Source organism: Lissotriton vulgaris, chromosome 2_2 (genome assembly GCF_964263255.1).
Source record: "Lissotriton vulgaris chromosome 2_2, aLisVul1.2, whole genome shotgun sequence".
Taxonomy (NCBI): Eukaryota; Metazoa; Chordata; class Amphibia; order Caudata; family Salamandridae; genus Lissotriton; species Lissotriton vulgaris.
In genome coordinates this window covers 7,180,798-7,207,884 of record NC_141688.1, presented here as the reverse complement: position 1 = coordinate 7,207,884, position 27,087 = coordinate 7,180,798, and the positions used below count along the sequence as shown (strand labels likewise).

Below are 27,087 nucleotides of genomic sequence, written 5' to 3'. Positions count from 1 at the left end.
AGCGGAATACCCCAGCAACACTACCAGACTGTAATACCAGGACAGTCAGGAGACCCGAACTCTCTAACAGGAGACAGTACAGTTGGGAAATAAGTAGCAGTGATGGCAAATCTGTGTTGCTGTTGGTGTCAGGTGTTTGGCTCTGATTCTGCTTCCTTAATCCATAGACTTTCATCCATACTCTTGTCCTGCATATACCATGCAGGACAAGAGTATGAATGAAAGTCTACGGGAGTGTTCCATCGCCTGACTGCAAGTATCTAGTATCTAGCCTCACTCTAAACAAAGGCTGTATTGGAGAACAGCCTGGAAGTACATGGAAAGGAAAGCCACCCTAAATCAATTCAATTCAATTCAAAAGACCTTTATTCGAATTTCATAAAATTCATAAAAGTACAGCATAACAAGTTAAATCACAGTAATCATAATCAGTAAAGTCTTTTGCAGCTCTCATAAGTTGGATTCAGGGGTTTTCCATCATCTTACGTACACGCGTTATTAATCTCAAAAAAGTGCTAGTGCGAAAGATGAATTCATCTGTGTCCAGGGAGAGCAACATAGAATAAGACTCCCCCAAGGAGAGGGGTATTTGTTTTCTAAAATACGGGGTTAAAAACCAATTAATATACTTTAGATAAAATTTACAGAAGAATAGGAAGTGCAAATCATTCTGTGTGCTTGTGCCGTCGCAGGGACATGGGTTATATTGTGTGGTGTGGTGATAACCCAAGGGAAAACCCAATAAAAATTTTACAGAGCCCGCTCTAAGGCGGAATAACAATGATCTTTCCCAATTGGTCATGGGGAGAGTGAGGTAGGATGGGAGTGGTTGCCTACACAATTCATTCCCCATATATATCACAACAGTAGATTTTAGTGTTTCCTTTCCCATTCTTTCTAAGTTATAAAGTGCATATAGTGCATGTCTGACTTCAATCTTATCTTTTCGCTCGATTATGGATGGGTGGGAGAAAAGGTCTCCCCTGCCCACGGCGCGCAGTGTCTTTAAAACTCCTGCGAGCCAGGGAATTTCCAGGCCATGCTCGCATTTTAGACAATCTTTCATAATGTCTTGTGTTAAAGTGGCTGAGTTATTCCTCCAAATCCTAATCCAGAATAGAGCTGGTCTAGTTCTAATAAAATCACATACGTAGGGGAGGTTTAGTTCCTTGTGACAAATGAACTCAGAGGATGAGATTGAAGCACCCAGTATTTTTCTACAAAAGCGGCTTTCTTCTTGCTGAATACTGGGATTTTTTCCCAAACCCCAAACCTCTGCCCCATATGTTGCTACTGGTATGCACTGTAATCTAAAAAATGTTAAATAACTCTAGTGGCACCTATTTTCTTGGGTGGGACAAGCTCAAAATAGAATTGGTGGCCTTCGAGAACTTGCCCGTGGCGTGGGCCGAATGCCCACTCCATGAGCCATCCGCAGCGAAGACCAACCCTAAATATGGAAATGTGGTCACAGATTCTAATTTATCTGTCCCTACATATATAGTATTGAGCTTTCGTTTGCCGGGCCCACATGGCATCATAAAAGATTTTTTTAAATTTACACGCAGATCTAAACCCTCCATATGTTGAACAAAAGTTTTAACAAGTCAGCGGAGGGCATTAGGTGTGCAGCCCATAAGCACCGCATCGTCTGCGTATAATAGAACTGGTAATGCTTGCCCCTGGATTGTAGGCACGTCTCTAGTCACTTGTTTTAGGGCTTTGGCTAACCCATTAATATAAATAATAAACAGCAGGAATGCTAAAACGCACCCCTGTCTTACCCCCCTACCAATTTTAATAGCTCCGTATATTTCGCCACCCATCCCAATCCTAACTTGTGCCCTTAAGTCAGTATGAAGATAGGCCAGAAAGTTAACAAGTGCCTCATCCAGTCCATAGTCCAGAAGAATGGACCAAAGTTTGGATCTGTTGACTAAATCAAAGGCGGATGAGAGATCCATAAACGCAAGGTAGATAGGGGTCGATCGAGCAATGTTATACTTATCAATTATCAACTTCAGATTCAAACATTGCTCCACCGAGCCCACCTTGCTCCTGAATCCCATCTGACAGGAGTTCAATAGGTTTGTATCTTCTGTCCACTCTACCACCCTGTTATAGAGGACTCGCCCCAAAATTTTTAGGGTGTTGTCCAAGAGTGAAATCGGACGGTAATTGCCTGGGTCTGACCTGTCGCCCTTTTTAAAAATTGGGACTATGGTGCTGGTGGACCAAGTATTTGGCATTGACGCTGCTGACAAACTGTTAAAGACATTAAGAAGGATTGGTGCCCATAAATCCGGACTATGTTTAACGACATCTATGGGGAGTCCATCAGGACCAGGGGCCTTGTTACCAAGGCTCTGTCTGATGGCTACTTCTACTTCATAGAGGTCAATCTGTAAACCACACAATTGTTCAGGAACAAAGCTTGTTATTTCCTTGAGTGGTGCTGCATATATTTTAGAGAAATGGGCCTCCCAAGCACAGCTGGTAATATTACAGCTTATTGGGGTTAGTTGTTTGCCTATGTCTCGCATTTTCCTCACGGCCGTCCAGAAGGGGCCGCTGCTCTTCAGATTAGCACTTCCAACCAGCGACTCCCACTGTTCCGTCAATAATGCAGCCTTCCTTTCAGCTATTTTAAGTTTATAAAATCTTCTAGCTGCCTATACCTCTTCTGTGCATCTGGGATTAGTGATTAATGCCCTACGCAATGCCCTATTTGCTAATGAATAGGCGGAGTTGAACCACCTTGGGTCTTTTCTTATCTTTGGCAATGGGACTGATAAGCAGGTTTTTATAGCAAGACACAGTTTGCCAAAGTCCGCGATTAACCTGTGGCAATTCCCATCCAGGGATAAGCAGGTATTGATTATATGGGGATGTTCCTTTTTCACAATTTCTAATATTGCCCCACTGTTAACTCCCCTCCATTTTAATCGCAGACCATCTCCCGAAGGTGTGATATCTCTCGCGCCATTTAAATTAGCATATACTGGGCTGGGCCCTAGGTACAAAGTAACTGTAAGGGGGTTATGATCTCCAAATATTGTTTCCATCACTGAGGATTTTATTACGCGATCTATTAAGTGGGGGGACATAAAGATAAAATTGAAGGTCGAGAGGCATTCCCTACCTCTAACATAGGAGCACAATGGATGTTAGGGGTATGACCTACATCCATGACATTGCTAAGAATGTTCTCAGTTAATATATTATCTAATTCTATACTCCTACGTTCTGCTTGGTCTAAGTAGTTGTTATCTTTAGACTGGCGATTCTTTATGATTTTCGCATTAAAATCCCCCCCGATGAGGATCCCTGTCACCTCCTCTGTATCTAGGTTCGATTCCAAATTTCGTAGAATCTTAGAGAGCGCTACAAAGTTCTTGTTGGGTGTGGAATAAAAATCATTATTATAAAAATTTATTAAATAAATCCTGGTCTTTCTCTTAAATTCAAGGACCTGTATATTCGGGTTCCCTCCTGATAAATCTCTCATAGTGCCACCGGCCGATATTTTAATCCCAATAAATAATCCACCTACTGCGCGACCAAAATCAGGCTTAGGTGCTGTCACACTAAAACAGTGGTAGCCCTCTATGTGTAGGTTCCCTACGGCCCATGTCTCCTGAAACATGATGATATCTTTACCATCCAATAGCTGGACCCATTGTGGGTCTTACAATCTTGATTCTAACCCAGCAACGTTCCTGCTAAGGACTGTCAAGTCAGAGTGACTGGAGGGGTTGACTGGCTTGCTCCTAACACTTTTGTCTATACTCTGCTTAGATTTAATCGGTGTTGGGGTTATGTCCTCAGGTGTAACTGTGGGTGGGACAATATAATCATGCACTGTTAACCCTTGTGTTGTTTTAGTTTTTATTGGCACTAAATCCTCCCTTTTGTCATTGTTTGCCTCCTCACATACTATATTACTTTCCCCGATTCCCAGTCAATCCTGATCTTCTAGGTTCGAAAAAACAGGTTCAAAACGGTTGTGAGTTGGAATGTTGTATGTGTACCTCAACTTGTTCTGAGGCATGTTTCGATTTTGATTAGCCCCTTGATTAGGCCTCTCCCTTGGGTTGTACTGGGGCGGAATAGGGAAGTATAGGTGTGGCATTGGATATGCTGGGAATATAGCCTGATGACGCAATGAGGGGCCATTCCTAAAATTAAAATTTTGGTCCTGATAGCGAAATGAGGGATTATTCCCAATATTAAAATTTGAATCCTGATGATACACTGTGGGATTATTCTCAAGATTAAAATTTGGGTCCATTAGGTGCCTATAGAAATAGCCCAGAGGGAGCAAAGTGGTGTTGAATTCCCAGAGTCAGGGCGGTGGGGCATTGGCAAGGGTATTTTGGGCCCATTGGGGGGACCTAAAGTTTATAATTATACAGTCCTCCTCGAACTTTTTTCTCAGCGGACCAATCCACCCCACTCTTTGGGTATGGATTATCTCCCTCGATTCTTCTATTGGAAATTTACAATTTCCATATAGCCAGTGGAGGGTTCTATTTTTAAGGCTTGCAGGATTTTCCTCTTGATCTTTCCTCAATTTGGGCCCATTGACTAGAACCGCCACATAAGCCCCACATTCAGGGGGTAAACTAATGCGAGTCGGGATCTGCCTCATATTAGTGGTTGCCACAGTTTGGTCCAACTTGTCTGATAAAGGGTTTTGGGCATTTTTGTTATCATTTTGTTCAGTAGGCGCCCTTTTACTCATATCAATAGTAGGGGCCGTACTTTCTGGGTTGACTACCTTTGTCATGTTAGGGTTAGGACCCCGTTTAGCAAGGGGATGAGCATGTGCCAGATTTTTGCTTGTGCTTGGTATTGATGTTGGTGTAGGGACTTTGTTATGGGTGACTGTGTTCGTGCTAACCACATTGTTTTTGGCCTTAGATCCAATTATTACCCCTGGGTTGGAATTATAAATTGGGTTATGCCCTATGCCCAGTTTCAATACATGGTCATCTAAACACTCTCAGCCTCTTATCCATATCTAGGATTTGTTGGTTAATTGGCCCTAATAGGGTAGTTAGCAAAGTCTCCATCCTCCCCCAAAATCCTTCATCCCCCAACACTGCACTGGCCTCTATAGTTTGAATATTTATGTCATTGGGTTGTCCCTCCCCCTTGTCCCCTCTCTGTTCTGCGGGGCCAGGGGCCCTCCGTCGTTGCTTGGCCCACCCTTATCTCTCTGTTTATTAATCGATGGTTCAGTGTCTATATGTTTCAATTTCCTCTTAGCCTTTTGTCCCCTGGTTCGTGCCGGAATACTAACACTTTTGTCCCTATCAGAGTTTGACATATAAGAGTCTGGCCGCGGTCCCATGCCCTCTAGGTGTGCCAGGTCATTCTCTAGTGGGGGGAAAGATTCTTGGCTCATATTCATGTTTTGCCTGAGCATGGTGGGGGTTGATGAGAGCCTACTTTCTATAGAAAAATGTTCTGGAGGCACCATGTCCACGTTTATACAGTTATCATTAAGGTCAGCACCAGGAAGTCCTGCATATGATGCAGCAAGCAAAGAGTCCAATGAATTGTCTTGGTGAGTGAGTGGGGGCATACTCGGTGGAAGCGAAAGGCGCCTTTCAGTGTTCTGTATGGCCGTTGCAACAACACCAATAGTCTTCTGGAGCATTTTATCTATGGCCGTTAAGCTTGGCTATGGGGTGGTAGATGTAGTTACAGCCATTTTCTGCTTGTCTTTTGGCCTGGACACTGCTGGTATTCTTTTCCCCGTAATATACGTTAGCTGTGAGACACTGTACAACAGATAGGATCCTTCCAACCAGTAATCCTATTTTGCTACAGGAGTGTGGAATATTTAACCACTTCTTAACACTAACCTGATGTTACTGGTAGCTGTAAGAAGTGTCCATGAGGGAATGTCCTGCCAAGGGGGGTGGCCCAGCCCAGCCTCGTACCTCCCCGGACTGTCACAGACTGTCCCGCCCGTGCCCGCGTGCGACTCGCTGGGCGAGAGGCGTTCCTCTCTTTTCACGCGCCTCCGGGCGCTCTGGTGGCGTCACTCGCGCGCCGTTGCCACCGGGGCACCTGGGAATTGAAGGTCCTGCCCTCACGGTGGCGATGGTGCTGGCGCTGCAAGCCGTTCCCCTCACGGCGATGGAATGCGGGACCCAGGACAACAGCGAGCCGTTCCCCTCACGGCAGAGAGTGAGAGCTTAGGGTCCTCCTCACCAACAGACAAGCTGCCTGTAGTGCATACATTGATGGCTCAATATGAATACGCCAATAATCCTGATTTGAAGATAAACAGGAATTACATGTAGCGCAGCTTTACCACATTGTATAGTTGTTTTTCCCAGTTAAATATTGCCACGGTCAAGGCCAGAAAGAGACAAAATAAACATGCAGTAATCAGATGTTCAGACTCCAATATGTTCAATCCCACCTCCTCAATTTGGAATCAGCTGGTAATCCTCACCTGCAAACACATTGCTCCCTGCAGAAGCGGAATACCCCAGCAACACTACCAGACTGTAATACCAGGACAGTCAGGAGACCCGAACTCTCTAACAGGAGACAGTACAGTTGGGAAATAAGTAGCAGTGATGGCAAATCTCTGTGTTGCTGTTGGTGTCAGGTGTTTGGCTCTGATTCTGCTTCCTTAATCCATAGACTTTCATCCATACTCTTGTTCTGCATATACCATGCAGGACAAGAGTATGGATGAAAGTCTATGGGAGTGTTCCATCGCCTGACTGCAAGTATCTAGTATCTAGCCTCACTCTACACAAAGGCTGTATTGGAGAACAGCCTGGAAGTACATGGAAAGGAAAGCCATCCTAAATCAGTTTTACTGTCGCAAGACAGTGGAGTCACATCCCGTAACTCCTAGCTGTGGATGCAAATGTGGGGCCCCATTTATTCCAGTTAAAATTGCTTTTTGGCCAAGGAACGGCATTGTGCTCTGAGTATTCAGAGGGGTGATGTGCAATGATTGCTGATATCTGGATAATAGCTAGACTCTCAGAGGTGAGGGGTCATCACTTGAAGTCTGAATCTCTTTTTGGAGAAAGCTGTGTAGTCTCCTAAAGTACCTATAAGCCTTTCAGCCAACTGACCGAGGATAGGAGCCTGCTTACCTCGCAGGAAAGGAGATTTTTCAGAAAGGAGAAGGTGCAGTGTATCCACTGATAGCTATGGGTGTGCAGAAAGGAGACTGCTGGAGAGTGATCTTGGAGGACTCAGGCATCCAAGGCCCTACCAGATTTTCCCAACGGTTCCAGTTGGGAACCGTGACACTGCGGCAACATAATTTATCAAAGGATTGCCCGTGTCGGGTTGAAACTGCAGATGTTTTGTACTGCCAAATTGGTGATAATCAGCAAATGTGGCAGCAGTAGCCACTGATTTTCACAAAGCCCTATTGGCATGTACATTTGAGATCATCCGGCACCATCTCCAATATCCCAAGGCCACATACACTCTCCATCAGTTCATTTGGGACAGCTCCAAACTATGACTGCTGTCTCGCTTCTCTCAACATGTCCCAGTGCTCAAGGCAGGGGATGCCCCAGGACACACTCCTCAAATGCTGCCACTCAGCGGAGTGTGCAAGCCTGCCCTAGGTGCTAGGCGGGTTGAGCATGCCATTACAAAGCTGAGAATCGCCCAAGAGCTAAGACCTCAAAGACTTACTGCACATATTGTTTAGGGTAACCTATACTTATGCCTGATTCACACAAGTCCTGTTTTCCCACTAGAACTAGAGTGGAGAGCCTTGCAGAATTCTTGTTTTAATAAAGTGAGGGGGCTGAAGAAAAATGACATGCAGATTTTTCTCTCCACGCGGAAAGTATACTTTAAAACATTAACAAAAATAAAAAAAATGTCAACCAGTTACTTTCAATGTCATGAATTTTCCAGTACAAAGGCCATGGGGATGAGGGGTTGTGTTTGTTGACTATGACCACAAGGGGTTGTATGTGCATATTGGTGTAAAGTATGCCTGGGACAAATTGTAATAAAGCTGTAGTAAATTAAGCAATTACCAGTTTGAGTAATTAAGTGTCATTTGAGACAACAATCCTACTGTAGGAGCACAGAAAAGATTGACTAAACCCAGATTTGCAAAGCCCTTGTATTGCCAATACATCACACAAGGAGGAGCAAGGCAACAAAGGCTTCAGTGGGATTTGCTAAGTAATGCAAAGCCACCTTTTGCCGCTCTATGTCACTTGATCAAAAGTAGATCTTATTAAAGAAAAGGTTGGAGACCCCTGCTGTAGGTCTACTAGTGGGTCCAAACAGTGTACGCTGAAAGTATTCACATAAAATAATCACAATGGGTAAAATGGAAGCGCATAGAGGCCAGTCCTGAGCACCGTTGCCAATGCTTCGCTCACCAAACCGTTGTATCCAAGGATCTACACAAGGCAAGCTAACACAAGACTTTACAGATAAGTTTAATGTCATACTACAAGTTATAGAGAGTTCACAAGCCTCAGTTGAGTCATGTTGTGGAGAGACCCGTGCTGACTTTGGCTTCCTTCGTGAAGACCAACAGAAACTAGCTTGCAGGGTCACTGAAACTGAATGTAACATCTTAGACATAGTGCTAACAGACTAAGTCAAAATGACTCGCAACTTGAAAGGCAGAATGCAGCAACTGGAGTTCGGGGTGGAGGAAGGTAGAGCCTGTAGAAATAATATCCTGGTGGTGGGCATTGCAAGAGAATGTGTTTGGATCCCGTAGCATGATCACCTTTCTGGAAGAATGGGTGAAGGCTTTTACACCAGCTCAGAACCTTTCCCGTCCTTTTTCAATAGACAGGGGGCACAGAGCACCTGCATGTTTACCCCCAACCAGGTGCACCTCCACATCCAATAATCACCAATTTGCTTCATTATAATGACAAGGATGCAATTCTGCAGGGGGCCATACATGCGACTCCTCTGAAATATGAGAACAGTTGTGTTTCTATTTTCCCTGATTATATTCTCATGATCCAACAACAGCATACCACTTTTCTACCAGTAAAAATATGTCTTTACAACTAAAGGTTCAGTACTCTAACGTTTCCAGCAAAGCTGTGGGTATTATATGAACAACATACTCACTTCTGTACAGATCCAGAATCTGCCCCAGAATGGGTGAAAAAAACACTTTTAGAGGAGCTGCCATCGTAGAAGATTGGTAATCAAGCACAGTGGTGTGGTCAGCGAGGGCTCTGAGGGGGTGGCAGTCACAAAAATGCTGGGGAGATTACCAGCCCCAAATAAACTGCGGCAGAGCCAGAAATCTGCCATAGAAGCAACGTATGCTTTACGTCTTCCCTCATTCTTACACCATACTGACACAAGTTCAGCCTCAAGTATGATAAAATGAAATTGGCAGGCTCGAGTTGTGGAGGGCTTTTGATTGGGCCTATTATTATGCCGCAATTGGCAGATGACTTGCTATAATACTCCAATGCTCAAGATTCATTGACTATCAAAACATACCCTGTTGAGAGTAAGCTATATCAACCTGTTCACTAGTTGTCTGATATAGTTTCTGGTACAGTAAGCTCCTCTAATGCACAGGGAGCCTTACTATGGATCCACCTTTTCAATGTCTCAGAACAGAGATTGATAGGGAGTAGATACGCGTTTGCAGAAGGCCAACTAGACAGTCAATCAGTTCTTTTAGGATGTATATTTGTCCCAAATTCTGAGCGAAGATGCACTGTCTGGGATTCTAGCGCAATTGTTGGGAATCTCGTGTATTTTAGGTGGGGGGGGGGGCGGCAATAATCTCCTAGATCTCAACCTAGATTGACCGCACTCTCTTCTTCTCTGTGCCCCAGCCCATCAGCATTCATGGCAGTTTGCACTATGGTCCCAGCAGTGACCCCTCTTGGATTTATAGAAAACTCATAACTGTGGCCTGCGTATGTATTCTCATTACTCTGCCCCACATGAACTTCATGTCAGACTAGAATGTTTTCTTTACTCCCCAGAGCTTATCTTGTGAGTAGTGACTTCTGATTATCTAGGGTGAGTGCTCTGACATGCAGATCATTTTGTAGACATCAGAGGGAGAGTGCTGCATCCCCCGGTTCTTACATGGTGACTATTAAAAGATGCATTAGACAATGCTGCCGTCCGTGAAGCCTAGGTCATACATATAACCAACCACTTTGCAAGTAATCACGCTACTGCATCTGCACGGGCAGTAGAATGAGACTCTTCTCAATTGGTTACTCGAGGCTTCTGTATATAAAATATAGCTGGGGTTTGCAGAGAGCTGACTCAGGACATAAAAACTGCTAAGGAGAAGGTTGCGAACATAGACAATCGCCCGCTGATGAGGCAATCCATCCATTGCGCTTTGGCTGATGCTAATGCATGTCAAGCAGCACTGATAGAACAGGTCTTCTGCTATAATTATGCGTAATACACCACCTTGATTCATGGTATGGGTGATAATTTATTATTTTTATTTTTGTATTTTATAGAGCGCAAACTTGACCTGTTAGGGTATCAGAGGATTACAAGTTGTATGCAAAAGAACGTAGGGGGTGGAAACATTTGGGATAAAAACAAGTATAGACATTTAACAAAAGCTAAAGGTCCAAGATCCTATGTGGTGGGATGCCCGGAGGTGTCGGTTCGATAGCATCCTGTTAATACAAGGTGTGGCAGTATTAGGATATAAAACAAAGTTGCTGAGGGGAATGCAATAGAATAATTAGGAGAGAGATTTGCCCATTAGGAAGGTTTTGGCCTCCTTTTTAAAGGATGCCAGAGATGGAATTCTTCTAATAGTGGGCGGGAGTGAGTACCATATTATTGGTGTGGGCCCAGAGAAAGCCCGATTGTACGTTTTTCTCGTTCGCAAGTGCGGAGGCTGGAGCAAGAGGTCTCTGGCGGACCAGGAGTTTCTGGCTCCTCCGGATACCATGAGTTTCTGGGCGAGAAATGCAGAGGATTTAGTGTATGGGGAGATTAGAAGAAATTTAGTTTTTTGTGCGTTAAGTTTGAACTGGTTAGAGGTAGACCATCAACTTTAAGGCCTCATGCAGGGAAAAATTCTCCTCAGGAGAAGAGTTTTGATGTAGATCTAGGTGTCATCTACATACATGTGGTAGGATATATTGGTGGTGCTTAGTTCTTCTGCTAGCAGTTCAAGGTAAAGATTAAAGCGGGTAGGGGGCTGGGTTGATCCTTAGGGGATTCAGACCGTGATCGGAGAGAGAGCAAACAAGCAACCATTGATTAGGAGTCTCTGAGAGTGGTTCTGTAGGAAGGACCTAAACCATTCAAGGATGGGGACATCTATTCCCACCCTAAGTTTGAGGCATTCGAGGAGTTATTCGTGATTGACCATATTAAAAGTCGAGGATAGGTCTAAGAGCATTAGGAGACAGGTTTTACCTTGGTCAAGGGCTTGGAGGGCATCATCCACGATGTGGATGTTGGTGGTTTCAGTGCTGTACCCAGGCCTCAACCCGGATTGGAAGTCGTCTAGCAGGTGGAAGTTGGTGATGTGTTGGCACAATTGCTGTTGCACACATTTCTCCAGAACTTTAGCAAGGAGTGGGATTTTGGATATAGGTCAAAAGTTGTCAGGGGAAGCAGGATTCAGCGTACGATTTTTAAGAAGGGGATGACATGACTGGATTTTAAAGAGTCAGGTATCGACACCTATAGAAGGGAGGCATTGATGATTGCAGTCCAACTAGGAATGATAGATTGAGAGGCGGCGGCTAAGCCTGGGTACATGCTTGCTTGGTTGGCTCGTTGCGGGGTACTTACTCCACCAATCACTGAACAGCATAGGGGTCCAGCTCAGCATGCTCAGGTGGACATATTGCAAGTATTTAACAACTACTATGTATAATATCGAAGCTTACCTGTACCTCCTGAAGAGGGCATCAGACAGTTTTAAGAGCCCTTAACCTTACCTTTTATCACTCCTACTATCCCTCGAGAGGAGCTTGATGAATTGATCACTGTGGAGGAAATGAAGAGTGTAATTTATAATCTGGACAGGAATAGACCCCTGGTCATACTGATTACACTTAGAATACTATGATCAATTTGCTACTCTCTTAGCCCCCAAATTAGTGGAAATTTATAATGAGGTGCTTACCTCAGGCTTGCTTACTAATTCTCTACAAGAATACCTCTCCTTGCACCTACTAAAACCCGATAAAGATCGCACTGACCTCTCCGCATATAGACCAGTAGCAATATTAGGTGCTGATTACATGGGAAAGTACTAGCAGAGCATTATGTACAATTTCTGCCCACATTGATCCATTCAGATCAGAATGTGTTTGCGCCGGGCCAAATACATCAAATAATATTAGGTGACTCTTTCATGTTATCAACCAGGTCTCTCTCTGTTACCCCCTAGCGGCTTGTCTTATATTAGATCCTGACAAGGCCTTTGATTCCCTGTCATGGGAGTACTTGTTTTACATTTTAAGGGTCCTGGGTTGGGACAATGTATCTTAGCCTACACAAAATAATTGTTTAGGAACAGGTGTGTAAAGGGAATTTAATCTCAAATTCATTTTCTGTAGACCGTTAAACACCACAGGGGTGTCCTCTTTCTCCAATCCTGTTTACTCCTGCGATAGAGCATTGGCACAGAGACTACAATTTGGTGGACGATATTGCGGATTTCCCCTGGATGGTGTGTGACATGTATTGTCTCTATATGTAGATTGGGTTTTATTAAATCTTCATGATGCATCATGCAACATGGGCCCCATTTCGGTGTCTTTCCGTGATTCTGAGCAGGTTTTGAGGTAAAGGGTGAGCTGGGGGAAATCTTGTGTTTTCCTATTCAGTTGTGAAGCTTCACTGCAGTTAATCTGACTAGGTGGAGATGCATTGACTTGTTCAACTGCAGGGGTTAGATATCTTGGGGTTCATCTTTATCACTCACAGCAGGACCTATTTGAGGGTAATTTGCAACAAGCAGCAAAAGCCCTCAAGTCACAAATGCGGTTTTGGCAGGAGTTACCGCTAGCTTTAGCAGGGAGAGTCGCTCTTTCTAAAGTGAACAGTATGAGTCGAGTACAGATGCATTAAATAGTTTGAATGTAATATTTGAAACAAATCCAAAGTACATGAGATAAGATCATAAGTATGCAGCTGTAGTTGAAGGTGATATAGATGAGATCCATTCTACCCAGCAGCAAAGATAACACTGATATTGCAATGTAGAAGATCAAGCAGAATAGGACAAGAGTATCCCAGCATGGAGGTGTGGTAGTAAATACACTGTGACGCAGAACCCATATAGGTGTCCTTTCTTCTACCTCTCCAGGTAGGATTGTGAATGGAATCAGACTTGACAATGTTTGTAGGCACCTTATGTATTTCTAAGAGGGCACTGCACGAGGGCCAAAATGATCATCTGTGGATTGCAGTTCCAACTGTATATTTGAATGTGTGTGTATGTGGAAAGGTGTGGCATTTTACAGGCATCGTTCTTCACTGTTTGAGTCACTTGCTTAGCTTATCTTGATGTGCTGACTGCAGCAGTGCATTTATCTTTCTGCACTATGGAAATGTTCCTTTTGACAATCCTTTTATTGCATAAGGCATGACTTTTGCACTTGCTCTACTATGCTCAAATTATTAATGTTTCATGAATACATTTGGTGCCAAACTCAGCGTCACAAAGTGCTAAGAGATGAAGAAAGACATTGGGAGCTGGAGGCAAGTTAGACGATGATGGGGTAATTAAAATCAATTCCCAGGCACACACTTATTGCAATTTACTCACGTGCCTTATTATGGCTTTGAGTTCACCCACACTTTCATAGTCAGGAGTGCAGGTTTTGATTGGAAAGAAGTTGTAAGCTTCCACAAAAAGTGATTGTCCTTCACACAGCTGTGATAATTTTATGTTGGAGGCATCTTCTTCATCCTCAGATTGTTTTTTTCCGCCATTGGGTTCGGATGTTATTCCTATACTCCAACTTCGGAATCGAAACAAAACTTTTCTAAAGGCCAAAAGGCCTTCGACTTCGACGGTATTGTTCTCGCTCGGTACTTATTGACTCGATCGAACTTTCCATCTCGGACCGGCCATCGACGCGGGCCGTTGGGCCTTTTCGACGCCACGTGGGCCTGTTGTCGATGGAAAGGAGCCCGTTCAAAAGGTGCCCACAATGCCACTCCAAGTTCCCGCATACTGACAAACACTCAGTATGCAACAAGTGCCTATCACCAGACCATAAGGAAGAAACCTGCCCAGCCTGTGCCCAGTTCCGTTCGAAGAAAACTATCCAAAATCGACGGGCTTCTAGGCAAGAAATGTAGCGACAGGCACCGGAAACCAGACAACATCTTCGATGATGACCAATAACTTTCAGAAGTGACAGATTCGGACCTAGACATCGTCACCGTCGAGGACCACTCGGACTCCGATGACGAGATCCCACCGTGGCAAATTCTGAGTACACTGCCCCCGACACCGATTGCCCCGTTACCGAAGGCTCCGGCCGAGGCATTGCCAAAAGGCCTTAGCCAAGATCCGAAGAAACATTCGCCAGCTCCGCCGTCTGGCTTGGCTCCGAAACCAAAAACTAAGCCTTCAGAGACCCCAGGGCACAGTAACTTGATCCCAAAGAAGGTTCTAGAACCCAAGAAGGTCGTCGACCCAAAGGGTGCCGAACCAAAAAAGGCCGTACAGCCTAAAGGCATCGACCCGAAGAAGGGCGCCAAACCAAAGAAGGCTGTTGAGCCAAAAGGCGCCGAACCTAAAAAGGCCACCGAGCCGAAGGGCGCCGACCCGAAGAAGGTCGTCAACCCAAAAAAGCCTGCTGTGCCGAGCCGAAGAAGGTCGCCGACGTAAAGGGTGCCGTACCGAAGCCTGTGGTCCAGCCGGAGAAGGCTATTGAACCAAAGACAAGTGCTCCAAAAAGACTGGTCGATCCGAAAAAAGCCATAGACTCGACAAAGGACAGTCAACCGAAACAATCTGTCGAGCACAAGAAGCGTGTCGAACCGAAAAACCCGGTCGATCCGAAATCACTCATCGACCCGTACAAAGGGTCCGAGCCGAGAAAAAGCAATAAGGCAACAAAAGTCGTCGAACCAGAAAGGATTATCGACCCAGAGCCAATAGTCGATCCAAAACAGACTAAGCCAAAACAGTCAAAGACACAGCCACGGACAGTGGAAGAAGAACTTTTCCATCCAGATCCATCAGACGACCAGGCAAAAATATATATTAATCCTGAGACTGGTAAAGTCACAATCCTACACAGGAAGAAGAGACCACTGGACACGGACTCTCATTCCCCCATTCCTCTAAAGAAGAAGGACTTTGTGACTTCTCCCTCTAGACCCTTCATTCCTTTCTATCCCACTATGCCTATTACGCCTTTTGCTCCTTACTCTTCTTCTCACTATGGGGACAATGAGGGTGACACAGGGGAAGATCCTCAGCATGATTATGACTATCCAGAGGATCCTAACCCCCAAAATGTACCATGGGGAGAGCCAAATTGCCCATATGACACACATCCCATCTCTGACGTCTCCTCATACCCAACAAAGCCGTCACCTACTGATGACACCATTGTCTTCAACCAACTAATAGATAGGGCATCGCAGTACCACAACGTAGACTTGCACAATGACCCTATAGACAAAAACTTCTTATTTGACACATTCCCTACTTCAGAGAAAAACGTCAGAACACTACCTATGCTAAAGGGGCTATTAAAACACGCGCCTGATATATTCAAAGATACAGCCAGAGCACGCGTAATCAATCCCAGGATTGAAAAGAAATATAGAGCAGCCCCTACAGACCCTACCTATATCAGAGGGCAGTTACCATTAGACTCACTGGTAGTGGCTAATGCACGCAAAAGGGCCGACTCACAGACACCAGGAGAGGCTCCTCCTCCTGATAAAGAGTCAAAAATACTAGAGGCTTCGGGTAAAAGGGTAGCATCACAGGCCTCCAATTCATGGAGAATTGCGAATACACAAGCTCTGCTAGCTCGTTACGACAGAGCACACTATGACCAGCTCGAAAGCTTAATGCAACACCTGCCTGAGCCTTTCAAAGCCCAAGCTAATGACCTCATACAGGAGGGAAAATTTATTACAAACGCCTCCATCAAATGTGCGCTTGACGCAGCTGACACTGCAGCCAGGTCTATTAACACTAGCGTTTTACTACGACGACACGCATGGCTGCGTATTTCGGGCTTTAAGAACGAGGTGCAGTCCACCATTCTTAACCAACCAGCCAATCAAGACTACCTTTTTGGCCCTGCAGTCAACACCATTTTAGACAAAATGAAGAAAGACACGGAAACTGCAAAATCAATGGGCGCATTGCAGTTGCAGCAACACCGAGGTTCCTTTTGACGCTCCTCATACAGAGCAGGTACACGGGGCAATACTACACAGACCTCATCTACATACAAAGACAACACCCAAGGTTCCTTTAACAAGAACTCCAAAAGAGGAGGTTATAGGGGCAACAATAGCAAGGGTAGAGGACGTGGAGGCAATAACACCAGAGCCTTCAGTGCCACAAAACAGTGACTTCATCACGCTACCTCCAGACCACCTAACACCGGTTGGAGGCAGTCTCCAACAAATCCTACCTGTCTGGAATGCAATTACCACGGACAGGTGGGTGGGACAAATTATCCAGTATGGTTATTGCCTAGAACTCACCTCTACCCCACCAAACATACCACCAAGACACCGTCCTATGTCCAAAGAACACATCACCCTGCTACAACAAGAGGTGAAATGTATGCTGGAAAAGGGGGCCATAGAGCCAGTCCCTTTCCAACACCAAGGGAGAGGAGTATACTCCCTATACTTCCTTATTCCCAAGAAGGACGGTTCCCTCAGACCAATATTGGACATAAAACACACCTAAATCAGTACATACTGTCGGAGCACTTCCGTATGATCACACTACAGCAAGTGCTCCCGTTGCTACAGCAAGGAGACTTCCTATTAACATTGGACCTCAAGGATGCATATTTTCACATACCCATCCGTCCAGCTTACAGAAAATATCTCAGGTTCACAATAGAAGGTCAACACTACCAATTCAAGGTTCTGAGTGTTTACAAAATGCTTAGCGACAGTGGCTGCACATCTCAGGAGGTTCCCGTACCTAGACGATTGGCTGATACAAGCAAAATCGTACAAACAGTGTGCAAGAGACACGTCTCAAACACTTCAGCTGCTACACAGCCTAGGGTTTTCAATAAACTACCCAAATTCCCATCTACAACCGTCCCACACACAACAATATCTGGGAGCTACTATAGATACCTCAGTGGCAAAGGCATACCCAAACTCAGCGAGGATAGCCAGCATGCAGATGCTCATTCGCAAATTTCTGCCACAACACTCTCTACCAGCTCGAGTCTTCATGCAGCTCATAGGCATGATGGCCTCCTGCATATTCATTGTCCCCCATGCCAGACTTCAAATGCGTCCATTGCAAGAATGCCTAGCACGGCAGTGGAAACAAGCTCAAGGACAACTAAAAGACCTAGTGTTGGTAGACAGTTGCGCTCACAACTCTCTGCAGTGGTGAAACCCACAAAACCTTTCCAAGGGGTGACTGTTCCAAGAGCCGGTTCCACAACTAGTACTAACAGCGGACGCATCACTGACAGCCAGGGGAGCCCACCTCCTTCACTACACAGTACAAGGGCTCTGAACAATCAAACAAAAGAAACTGCATATCAACCAACTAGAGTTGCTAGCGATATTCCTAGCCCTGAAAGCATTCCAAAAATGTACAACAAGACTGTGTTTATCCGGATGGACAACATGACAGCAATGTACTATATCCAAAAACAGGGAGGAACATACTCTCCACAGCTGTCCTACTTGGCAGAGCATATGGAAGTGGGCAATTCCAAAAGATATCTTTCTCCTGGCAGAACACCTCCCAGGGAAAGACAATCAAATTGCAGACCTGCTCAGCAGGCACAGCCAGCAACTACACGAATGGGAGATTCATCCCCAAGTTCTCCAACCATTCTATAGGCAGTGGGGACACCCAGAGATAGACCTGTTTGCCACAAACGAAAACTCAAAATGCTAGTACTTTGCCGCCAGGTTCCCACATCCGTTGTCACAAGGCAATGCGATATGGATGAACTGGTCAGGCAGATTTGCGTACGCTTTTCCCACAGCACCACTGATTCTGCTGGTGGCAACGCAAACTGCGGCAACAGTCACTCACACTGATCCTAGTTGCTCCCACATGGGCGAGACAGCCATGGTACACAACGTTCCTGGAGCTTTCAGTAGTTCCTCATCAAAGGTTGTGCCTCGCACCCCATCTTCTAACTCCGAACCATGGAGAAATAAGACAACCAGATCCCAATCAGATGAACCTAGCGATCTGGCTCCTGAAGTCTTAGAATTTGGATACCTTAACTTGCCTCCTGACTGCATGAACAAAATTAAGGAGGCAAGACGACCAACTACGAGAGCGTGCTATGCAGCTAAATGGAAGAGATTTGTTATTTACTGCAACAATAACCAAATCAACCCATTAGATGCTTCCATGCAGAACATTATATGTTACCTGCTGCATCTTCAAAGATGCAACCTAGCATACTCTTCGATAAGACTACACCTCGCTGCTATAGCAAAATACCTTCAAAACAGGCAACACCTTTCACTGTTTAGAGTACCAGCAATCAAGGCTTTTATGGAGGGTCTTAAAAGGGCGATCCCTCCAAGATACCCACCTTCCCCAGTCTGGAATCTAAATATAGTACTTACCAGACTTATGGGACCTCCTTTCGAACCTCTACACTCATGCAAACTGCAATTCCTAACGTGGAAGGTGGCATTCTTGATTGCCATTACCTCACTCAGGCGAGTTAGCGAGTTACAAGCACTAACAATTCAAGAACCCTTCATGCAAGTACATGCCAACAGGGTGGTTCTTAGAACAAACCCTAAGTTTATGCCAAAGGTCATATCCAATTTCCATATTAATCATTCAATAGAACTGCCAGTGTTCTTCAAAAATCCACAGTCAGTAGCTGAAAGAGCCCTACACACACTGGATGTAACGAGAGCTCTGCTTTATTATGTGGACAGAACGAAATCATTTAGGAAAACAAAGCAATTATTTGTTGCTTTTTCACCACAACATAAGGGAAATCCAATATCAAAGTCAGGAATTGCAGATGGATAGTTAAATGCATTCAAATATGTTATCAAAAGACTAAAAACACTTTAACTGTCCCCCCAAGAGCACACTCTACGCGGAAAAAAATGAAAGCATCCATGGCTTTGCTAGGAAATATTCCTCTTAAAAACATATATAGAGCAGCCACATGGACTACCATACACACTTTCACAAAACACTACTGTGTAGACGTGCAAGCAAAGCAGCAAGCTGCTGTAGGCCAGGCTGTCCTCAAAACTCTTTTTCAAACTGCTGCAGCTGGCACAGGTAACCACCGCTAGAGGAGATACTGCTATACAGTCTATGCACAGATATGAATTCAGCAGCCGACATGCTTTGAACGGAATATGCTACTTACCAGTATGCATCTGTTTTTGGCATGTAGGGCTACTGCCATTCATATTGCCCGCCCTCCTCCCCGGTGCCTGTCGCAGCTGCAGCATTATCTTTTGCATTGCCATCTCTTACTTTACTATCTCCATCTCTGCCACAATGGCGAAAAACAATCTGAGGATGGAGAAGATGCCCATGCGCACTGTAGTCCAGGGGAGGAGTCACCTATCTTGTGATACTTCGAAGACTCTTCCAGGACAACAAGGTGCAATCACCCGGACCCAACACTAGGTGGCGATCTATGCACAAATATGAATGTCAGTAGCCCTACATGCCAAGAACAGATGCATACTGGTAAGTAGCATATTCCTTACTTAGTCAGCTGCCTGAGTTTGAATTTTCAGTGGCGCACACATGACATTGCAATGCTGTAAAATTCCTTGAGTAAATAGATAGTTTATGGTGTTAGTCTTTCTCTGGCAGGAGCACAGTTGGAAGGAGGGCAGCTAGGAGGAACTATCCCATTCCATAGGATGTTAAATTTGATTGTGTTTTATTGCGATTGGATCAGATAGTAAATGCAACAAGAATTCAGTGTATGTATGTATGAATGCAAAGATGAGTGACAGAGTACATGTATGAGGACCTACTGAGTGCCTACACCGGTCAGTGACTCAAATGGCACTTTCATTGATAAGACAGATCTATTGACATTGGCAGCACTTGCTAATATATTGTTGACACTAATAATCTGCTTCTCAGTTTCCTTCGGATCCTGGTACGAGCACGTGATGGGATGGTGGTCAAAAAGGAACGAGCTACGTGTTCTCTACCTCTTCTACGAGGATATGAAAGAGGTAGGTGTGTAGCGATCGAGCTGCGGAGTACCTTTTTCATTTTTTGAAGGAGATTGAGTCAGACTTTATTTTAAGATTCTGATTATACTAACACTAAATTGTGTTACTCTATTTTGAGAAAAATCACTTCTATGATCAAATTAATAATGTTATGTTACTTGATGTGTACGTTTGCAATATGGTATTTTTTAGAGCAAACTGAACATGATATGCACAAGCATAGTTCTCTATAAGAATTATTCTGGCACCTTATCTGTTTAAGGAAGCATTGCTGGTATGGGTCTGTATATACTTTTGTTCTACCTGACATTTTGTTCAATTCATTTTTATGTAACGTATTCTGAATAAAAACTGCTAATTTGATCACATCCTTCCCTCGCTGAATTTAGTTTAATACCGAAACAATTGCATTTTCAATCAAATGTATTTACATTAGTTTGAAACTATCATATGCTTGAAGGAGGTAGGTTTATTATCACTTAGGTTCCCTCTGATGCATTACTTTTCATTATCATAAGGCCATAATTCAAATGAGGCAGCCCGGGTAGATTGAGGTCAACTTCTTCATTAGCATTTAAGCAACTCCAGGGAATAAACAGAGAGAAGCATAATATATTTTAGTGATGGTGGGATAGGAGAACAAAAGGTCATGAAATAATGCTTATGAGGGGAGTTGAAATTTCAAGAGGCAGTCGTGCAAGGCCTTCACAGAAATTATGTGAAGTGCCTAGAGAATGGGTGAGGGAGATAGAAGCAACATCTAATTGTAAAAAGAGCTAAACTGAGCCCAAAATATCATTGTGTGACAGCAAAGACGGAAGGGGTCTCTAATTTAAGCTCTCATTGTTTTTGCAATAAGGTTATTTGCAGACTATGGTCCTGGTTGTCCCATCTATGTCCCATCTATGTAGTTTTACCCACTTACATCTGAAGCCCATCTTTCCACAGGATCTACAACGAGAAATACAAAAGTTGCTGACGTTCTTGGAGAAGGACATGGATGAGGAGGTTCTGAAGAAGATTGTTCATCATGCCTCATTCGAAGTAATGAAAGACAATCCAATGACCAACTATAAGGCAGCAGTAATTGACCTCATGGATCACACAGTTTCACCCTTCATGCGAAAAGGTATGGAAACTATACAGCCATTGTAATGTATGCATTGAGTTATGCATGTATTGGAGTGATGCGAAATTAAGCTGTAGTTGTCCTCTAGAGCCTACATGTCATGGTTACAAGACATAGTGGTGTCAGGAACTTTAGGCTTACAGGAAATAATATTTTCAAGTTCAGAAACTAGTTTATTAATGCCAATAAAATAAACGCATGTACGATAATACAATAATACGAATAAGAAAAACATACAGCAAAACAATTAAACATATCATTAAAATATGTAATTAAAAGGATTAGAATTATATGCAAGAATAGTTGATAAATTATAAGCATAAAATAGTTGAGCAGATGAGGAACATTTGCAGAAAAATAGAAATGAACAATAATAAGGTTAAAAAAGAAAAAGAAATGACTAAAAAGAGGAAGTTATGGAGGTTTAGCAACTTCTTGTTGAGAAGGGGTTTGAGACAAAGATCGTTTAGCACACGTACTAAGAAATGTTGTAACTGGATCCCATAATTCTTTCCGTTTTGGAGCTAAGTGTGATGGGCAAACAAAGGTGGTGTCTAATCTATGGTTATAGCATACAGCGTACCACCACGCCTGAAAAGATAGTTTGGAGAAGTCTTTCCAATGTGTAGTGATCTGCTGAAATGCCACTGCCAATAGCAAATCAATTATTCTGATGCTAAAGGTACACTGGTCCCAAATAGGTGAGATGCTACCTAAAAAGATATGAAGGACAGAAAAAGAGTGAGCAGTTGAAAAGATAAGGTTAACCTGGAACCATACTTTAATCCGAAAGTTATGAACTTGGGTGCAACCAAAAAGCATATGATATAGATCTGCATGTGGTGAGGAGCAAGTCCAACATGTATCAGGTGTATTAGGGTATCTTTCATGAAGGATGAATGGGGTCAGTAAGAGGCGATTATATACGAAGAAGAGTGTCTGAGTTGTGTTTGCTGCTCTGGATGATTTACGTAATTTAGTCCATATTCTATCTTATTTTTCAACGGGCCAGGAAACTTCGAGGGCAGTTTCCCAATCAAGTTCTATCTTACCTTTAATCTGTGGTTTAGAAATGGTATGTAAGATTGCATACATTTTTGATTTCTGAAATAAAATAAGAACTCCATTGCCTTTACCATCGCCCGGGGAGAAGAAAACCTCCCCCACCCAACCTTCTTTCAGGTTGGCAGATTCCTCAGCAGATAAATGGAATTCCTGTAGACAAGCAATATCTGTCCCAAGTTTAGCTACATGAGTTAAAACTATTTTGTATCTTAATGGGAGAATTCAAACCTTGAACATTCCAAGATACAATTTTTAAAGGCATGTAAAAACTTTAAACAAATATAGCAAAAACCAGCTATGACATTTTAACAAGAATTGAAAACCATGTTTTGCATTGCAACAACTGTATGTAATTCGGCAGAACTGAAGATAAAGAAAGAAGATTAAGAAAAAGAGGAAGGCGAGATGAGGTGATAAGGATAAGAGAAGAATAGGAGAATTAAATATAGCATTAATTAGTAGTGAGAGAAAAAGAGAAACTATGAGAAAAGAGAAGCAAGAAGAAAAGGAGAAACAAAAGAAGCAAGAAAGACCAAGAAAGTTATACCAAGAAGAAGTAATTTACATAACATCCAAAACATAGAGAGGGTGGGAGGGTGGAAGCCACATAGAACAATGACGGTTCCAAGACTCAAAGGGGAGGGCAGGAGGGAAGAACGGTTCCCACGGACTCCAAGAACACAAGGGAAAGGAAGTGGTGCGCAGGATGGATATCTGTGTTGGACAAAAAACTCAAAAAGGTAACACAGGATGGTTGGACATAAACATAAAACATGTATAAATCAAATCATAATACCAATGAATATCTGGTAAGAAATATAACTGTTAAGTTGATGTCCGAAAAAACTAGAAAGTGTTACACGAAAAACAAACTACTTAGAACTTGATGTAGAGGCAATGTCCATTTTGTCGACGTGAGAATACAGAAAACTTTTCAGTCTCATCGGGTCCCAAGTAGTAGTTTTGTTGTTGAGAATTACTTTGAAAAGGCAAGGGTGGAAAAGCCCAAAGCGTGCTCCCATAGAACGTAGTTGTGGACGAAGAGACAAAAATTCCTTGCGGTGGTCCGCTGTGGGCTTGGCGTAATCCTGTGAAAAATAAAGAGGATTCCCCGACCAAGTGATACGATTCATGGCTCTTGCAGCAGATAGGACTCGCAATACGTGTATTCAAGAAAAAAAAGGATGACGCCTCTTGGTTTCCTTGCAGCCGAAGATGATAATCCACCAGAAAGTGAGCCCATACGATGTGCCCTTTGTATATTGAGATTGGTATCTTCTGGCAAGTGAAGTAGTTTTGGTAGAAAGGATTTGAAAAAAGCAATAGGGTCAGACCCTTCTGAGTTTTCCACCAAGCCATAGATGCGAAGATTGTTTCTTCTGTTCCTATTTTCTACGTTTTCAATCTGCTTGTGTAGGACTGATATTTGTGCACATAATGGATCTACTTTGGATACAGTAGATTCAAGTGAAACCACATTTTGTTCCAAGGCGGTAACCGGTTCATCTACATTTGACCACTTATCGGAGAGCATTTGGAGGGGGGATTTGGTGTCTTCAATAAAAGGTCGCAAGGCCCTTATCTCATCTAGCAGTAGGTCCATCGTGGTTGAAGTGGGCTGCTTTGGGGAGAAGGAGGATCTTTTTTTAGTCTCTTAATGGAGCCCTTGCTGGTATTAGACATTGATGGAGTAGAAGATGTTGATGAGGCCTTAGATGACGGTGTGTCCGGCGTGTCCTCCATTGATAAACACTGATAGCGAGAGCTAGTATGTACCAGAAATTTCCGTGCAGTGGGGGAAGGTTTATGCAGGACCTTAGAGAGTCTTCCCATATAGATGATAGGTATCACAAGAAAGAAAGAGACTCAAGAAGAAAAGGGAAATGAGACTCTTAGGGTTTAAAACAGTATTAATAGCTTTTGTTAAATAGGAAACAGGTATGCAAAATAATGGAAATAACTAGAAAATTACTTGCAATAATGTAGAGCAAAAGAAGAAATGGAAATGGATCCACAAAGTATGAGAACAACAAGGAAAGCAAATGCAAGGACTATAGAAAAAAGTACTTGTAAATCACCATAAGATAATACATCTAATAGGATACTTAGCACAAATAAATATGGTAGGTCTTATGAAAAAACATGCCTAGATTAAACCTAATGTCACTGAGACCATTGACATAAGAAAAATCTCAATAATACAGTATAACAATGCATATAAAATACACCATTAAATATGAAAGCATGTAGGTAATCAGTCATGCAGTGAGAGAAGAGCTAACAGTCCTTGAAGTAGGCTGAAGGCACGTGGTGGTGAAGAAACGCTGAAAACATGTTGTAGGAGCAAATATAGAGGTGTTTAGTAGTATATAGCCGTTACTGAAGAAAAGCAAGCAAATAGTGCCTCAAAAGTGAGTTAAAAACGTTAAAAAATCATATCAGTCACTAAAAAGTTCCATATACATATATTGCACTGGGGAAAATTATGTAAAGTGTGTTTCAGCGCTGCAAAATTGGAAGGGACGCACCGCCGCAAAGCAGCGACTTCAATGACACCCTTATCATATTGGCGGCAGTCTGTGAGTGAGAGAAACTTCAGCACATGCAAACGGACACAGAAGGCTGCCCGGGTTTATCAGCGCTTCACAAAAGAAGAACGCTACAACAAAGCAGGCATGTGCAGCAAGTTGGGAGCAGCTGCGTGTGTGAATAAAGAAACCGCTAGGAGCAGCACTCCATCAGCGGTAGCACAAAATGGCGGTCGTTACCGCGGCAGGTGCGTGAGACACTCACATGGCATTAAAAAGTCCCGAACTTGTCTGCAAAGCCTCCAAACCAGGTTATCAGACACATAAGACCCTCCTACGGCATCACCTTCAGGTGAGAAGCCGTGTTGCGGGAAAAAGGAGTAGCGTCGGCCCGGTCTCCGCTCCGCCTCACGGGAGACTCAAGGAAAAGCCGCCATCTTCCGCGGGTGTACACCACGCCCCCCGAAATATTATGTTGAAATTGTGTTTGTTGAATGCTTACTGAAATTAGAGCGCAAGATATGATGGTGAGAAGGACTAGAGGAAACACAGTGTGCAGCTGTAAACACCGCAGCAAAACAAAACCAACTTGAGTCTTCCAGGATCAAGATTATTGAACTGGTTGACATCCTGTTGGAAAGTGTAGTTGCACTTTCAGTTTGGAACTTTGGCATCCTAGTTTTTATGAAGCCTATTCAATTCGTAACATGCGATCATCTATAATTTTCAATCCCTGTACATTTGTATATATATTTTGCACAGTGCGATTTTGTTTTTTTTCGAACACATTCATATTTTTTATGTTGTGTCTCCCTTGTTTTCATCGCCACCATTGTATATGTCATAATTTGCGGGATTTTTAAGACTGAACTATTTATTTGGCTCATCCATTGAACTATTTAGTAAGTTTCAGAGTCACGCATAAAAACCACATCACATCTATTTTAAAGGACAATAGTGTTTTTTTCTCTATTTGATTTTAGGGAGAAATTTGTATCTAAGTTTAGAGGAGAAAAGGCTGTTAGACTGATTGTTACTTAAGATAATTAGGTAAGAGGACTGTATATTAAAATATTGGCCCAAAAGGTTCGCCACTAATCTGATGTTGTTTCTTACAGACTTTCTTATCAGTCCAGTAGGAAGTGTGACAAGTCTCACATCAGTGTCTTTTCTCTCCTGCCCTTATCCTGTTCCCCTCTGTAGGGGTTGCTGTGTTTCTGTTTCAATTAGAAGTCATGGTATCGCTGTGACAGTGAATAGGACAAGCTTTGTTGTACTCATGTAGCTTGCTAAACTGAAACCCCTAAACTTAGACACTACAGATGCTGAGCTTCCATACTTTGGGCTCTCTCCTGATATTGAGAAGAATTTTCACTTTAAGTGTTTCCGACAAGGCATTAACCCTGCCTATGTCCCAAATGTAGGTTACTCAAGGAGTGGCCTTTGGCATTTGTATGTTTTCAGTGTCAAAGGCTGGAATGTATCGGCATGAAGAACCATACTGGTCTTTCTGAAGTATGCTCCAATTCCTCCTAAGGATCTATTGCGCTAACAGTAATCTAACACGGCTCCACAATTTATTTTCCTTTAAAAATGTCTATTCAGCAAAATGTATCATTCCTAATGGGCAGTTAGATGGTCGGTTCATATTATTGTTCGTCTTTTCAAATAATTTTGGGGACTCAACACTGAGTATATCAGTTCAAAATACCAGAGGTGTAAACCCCTTAAAACTATTTGACATTTTCTTTACAGCTTCAAATATCCTCAAAACATTTGGATGGATTTCTAAAAAAATGCTAAAATGTGCACATAATAAACTTTCCACTCTGTACATACAATTTTAGGGCCTCATTTATGAGGCCTTAGCGGCACTTTTGCACCCCTTGAGAGTCACTTTTTTGACTCTTAGGGGCATAATGTGCCGCAGCATATTTACAATGCCACGCAAAGCCACTTAACATGGCTTTTCAT

The 27,087-nt window shown here is 43.3% G+C and overlaps 1 protein-coding gene across 1 annotated transcript in view; it reads left to right on the top strand.

Moving 5' to 3' along the window:
• LOC147728931 (sulfotransferase 1 family member D1-like) overlaps positions 1 to 27,087 on the top strand; it is a 308,979-nt gene that overhangs the window by 252,798 nt on the left and 29,094 nt on the right. The window contains exons 6-7 of the mRNA XM_086959171.1: positions 20,297 to 20,391; positions 21,340 to 21,520. Coding sequence (XP_086815297.1) covers positions 20,297 to 20,391; positions 21,340 to 21,520 — 276 coding nt within the window. The remainder of the gene's footprint in view (positions 1 to 20,296; positions 20,392 to 21,339; positions 21,521 to 27,087) is intronic.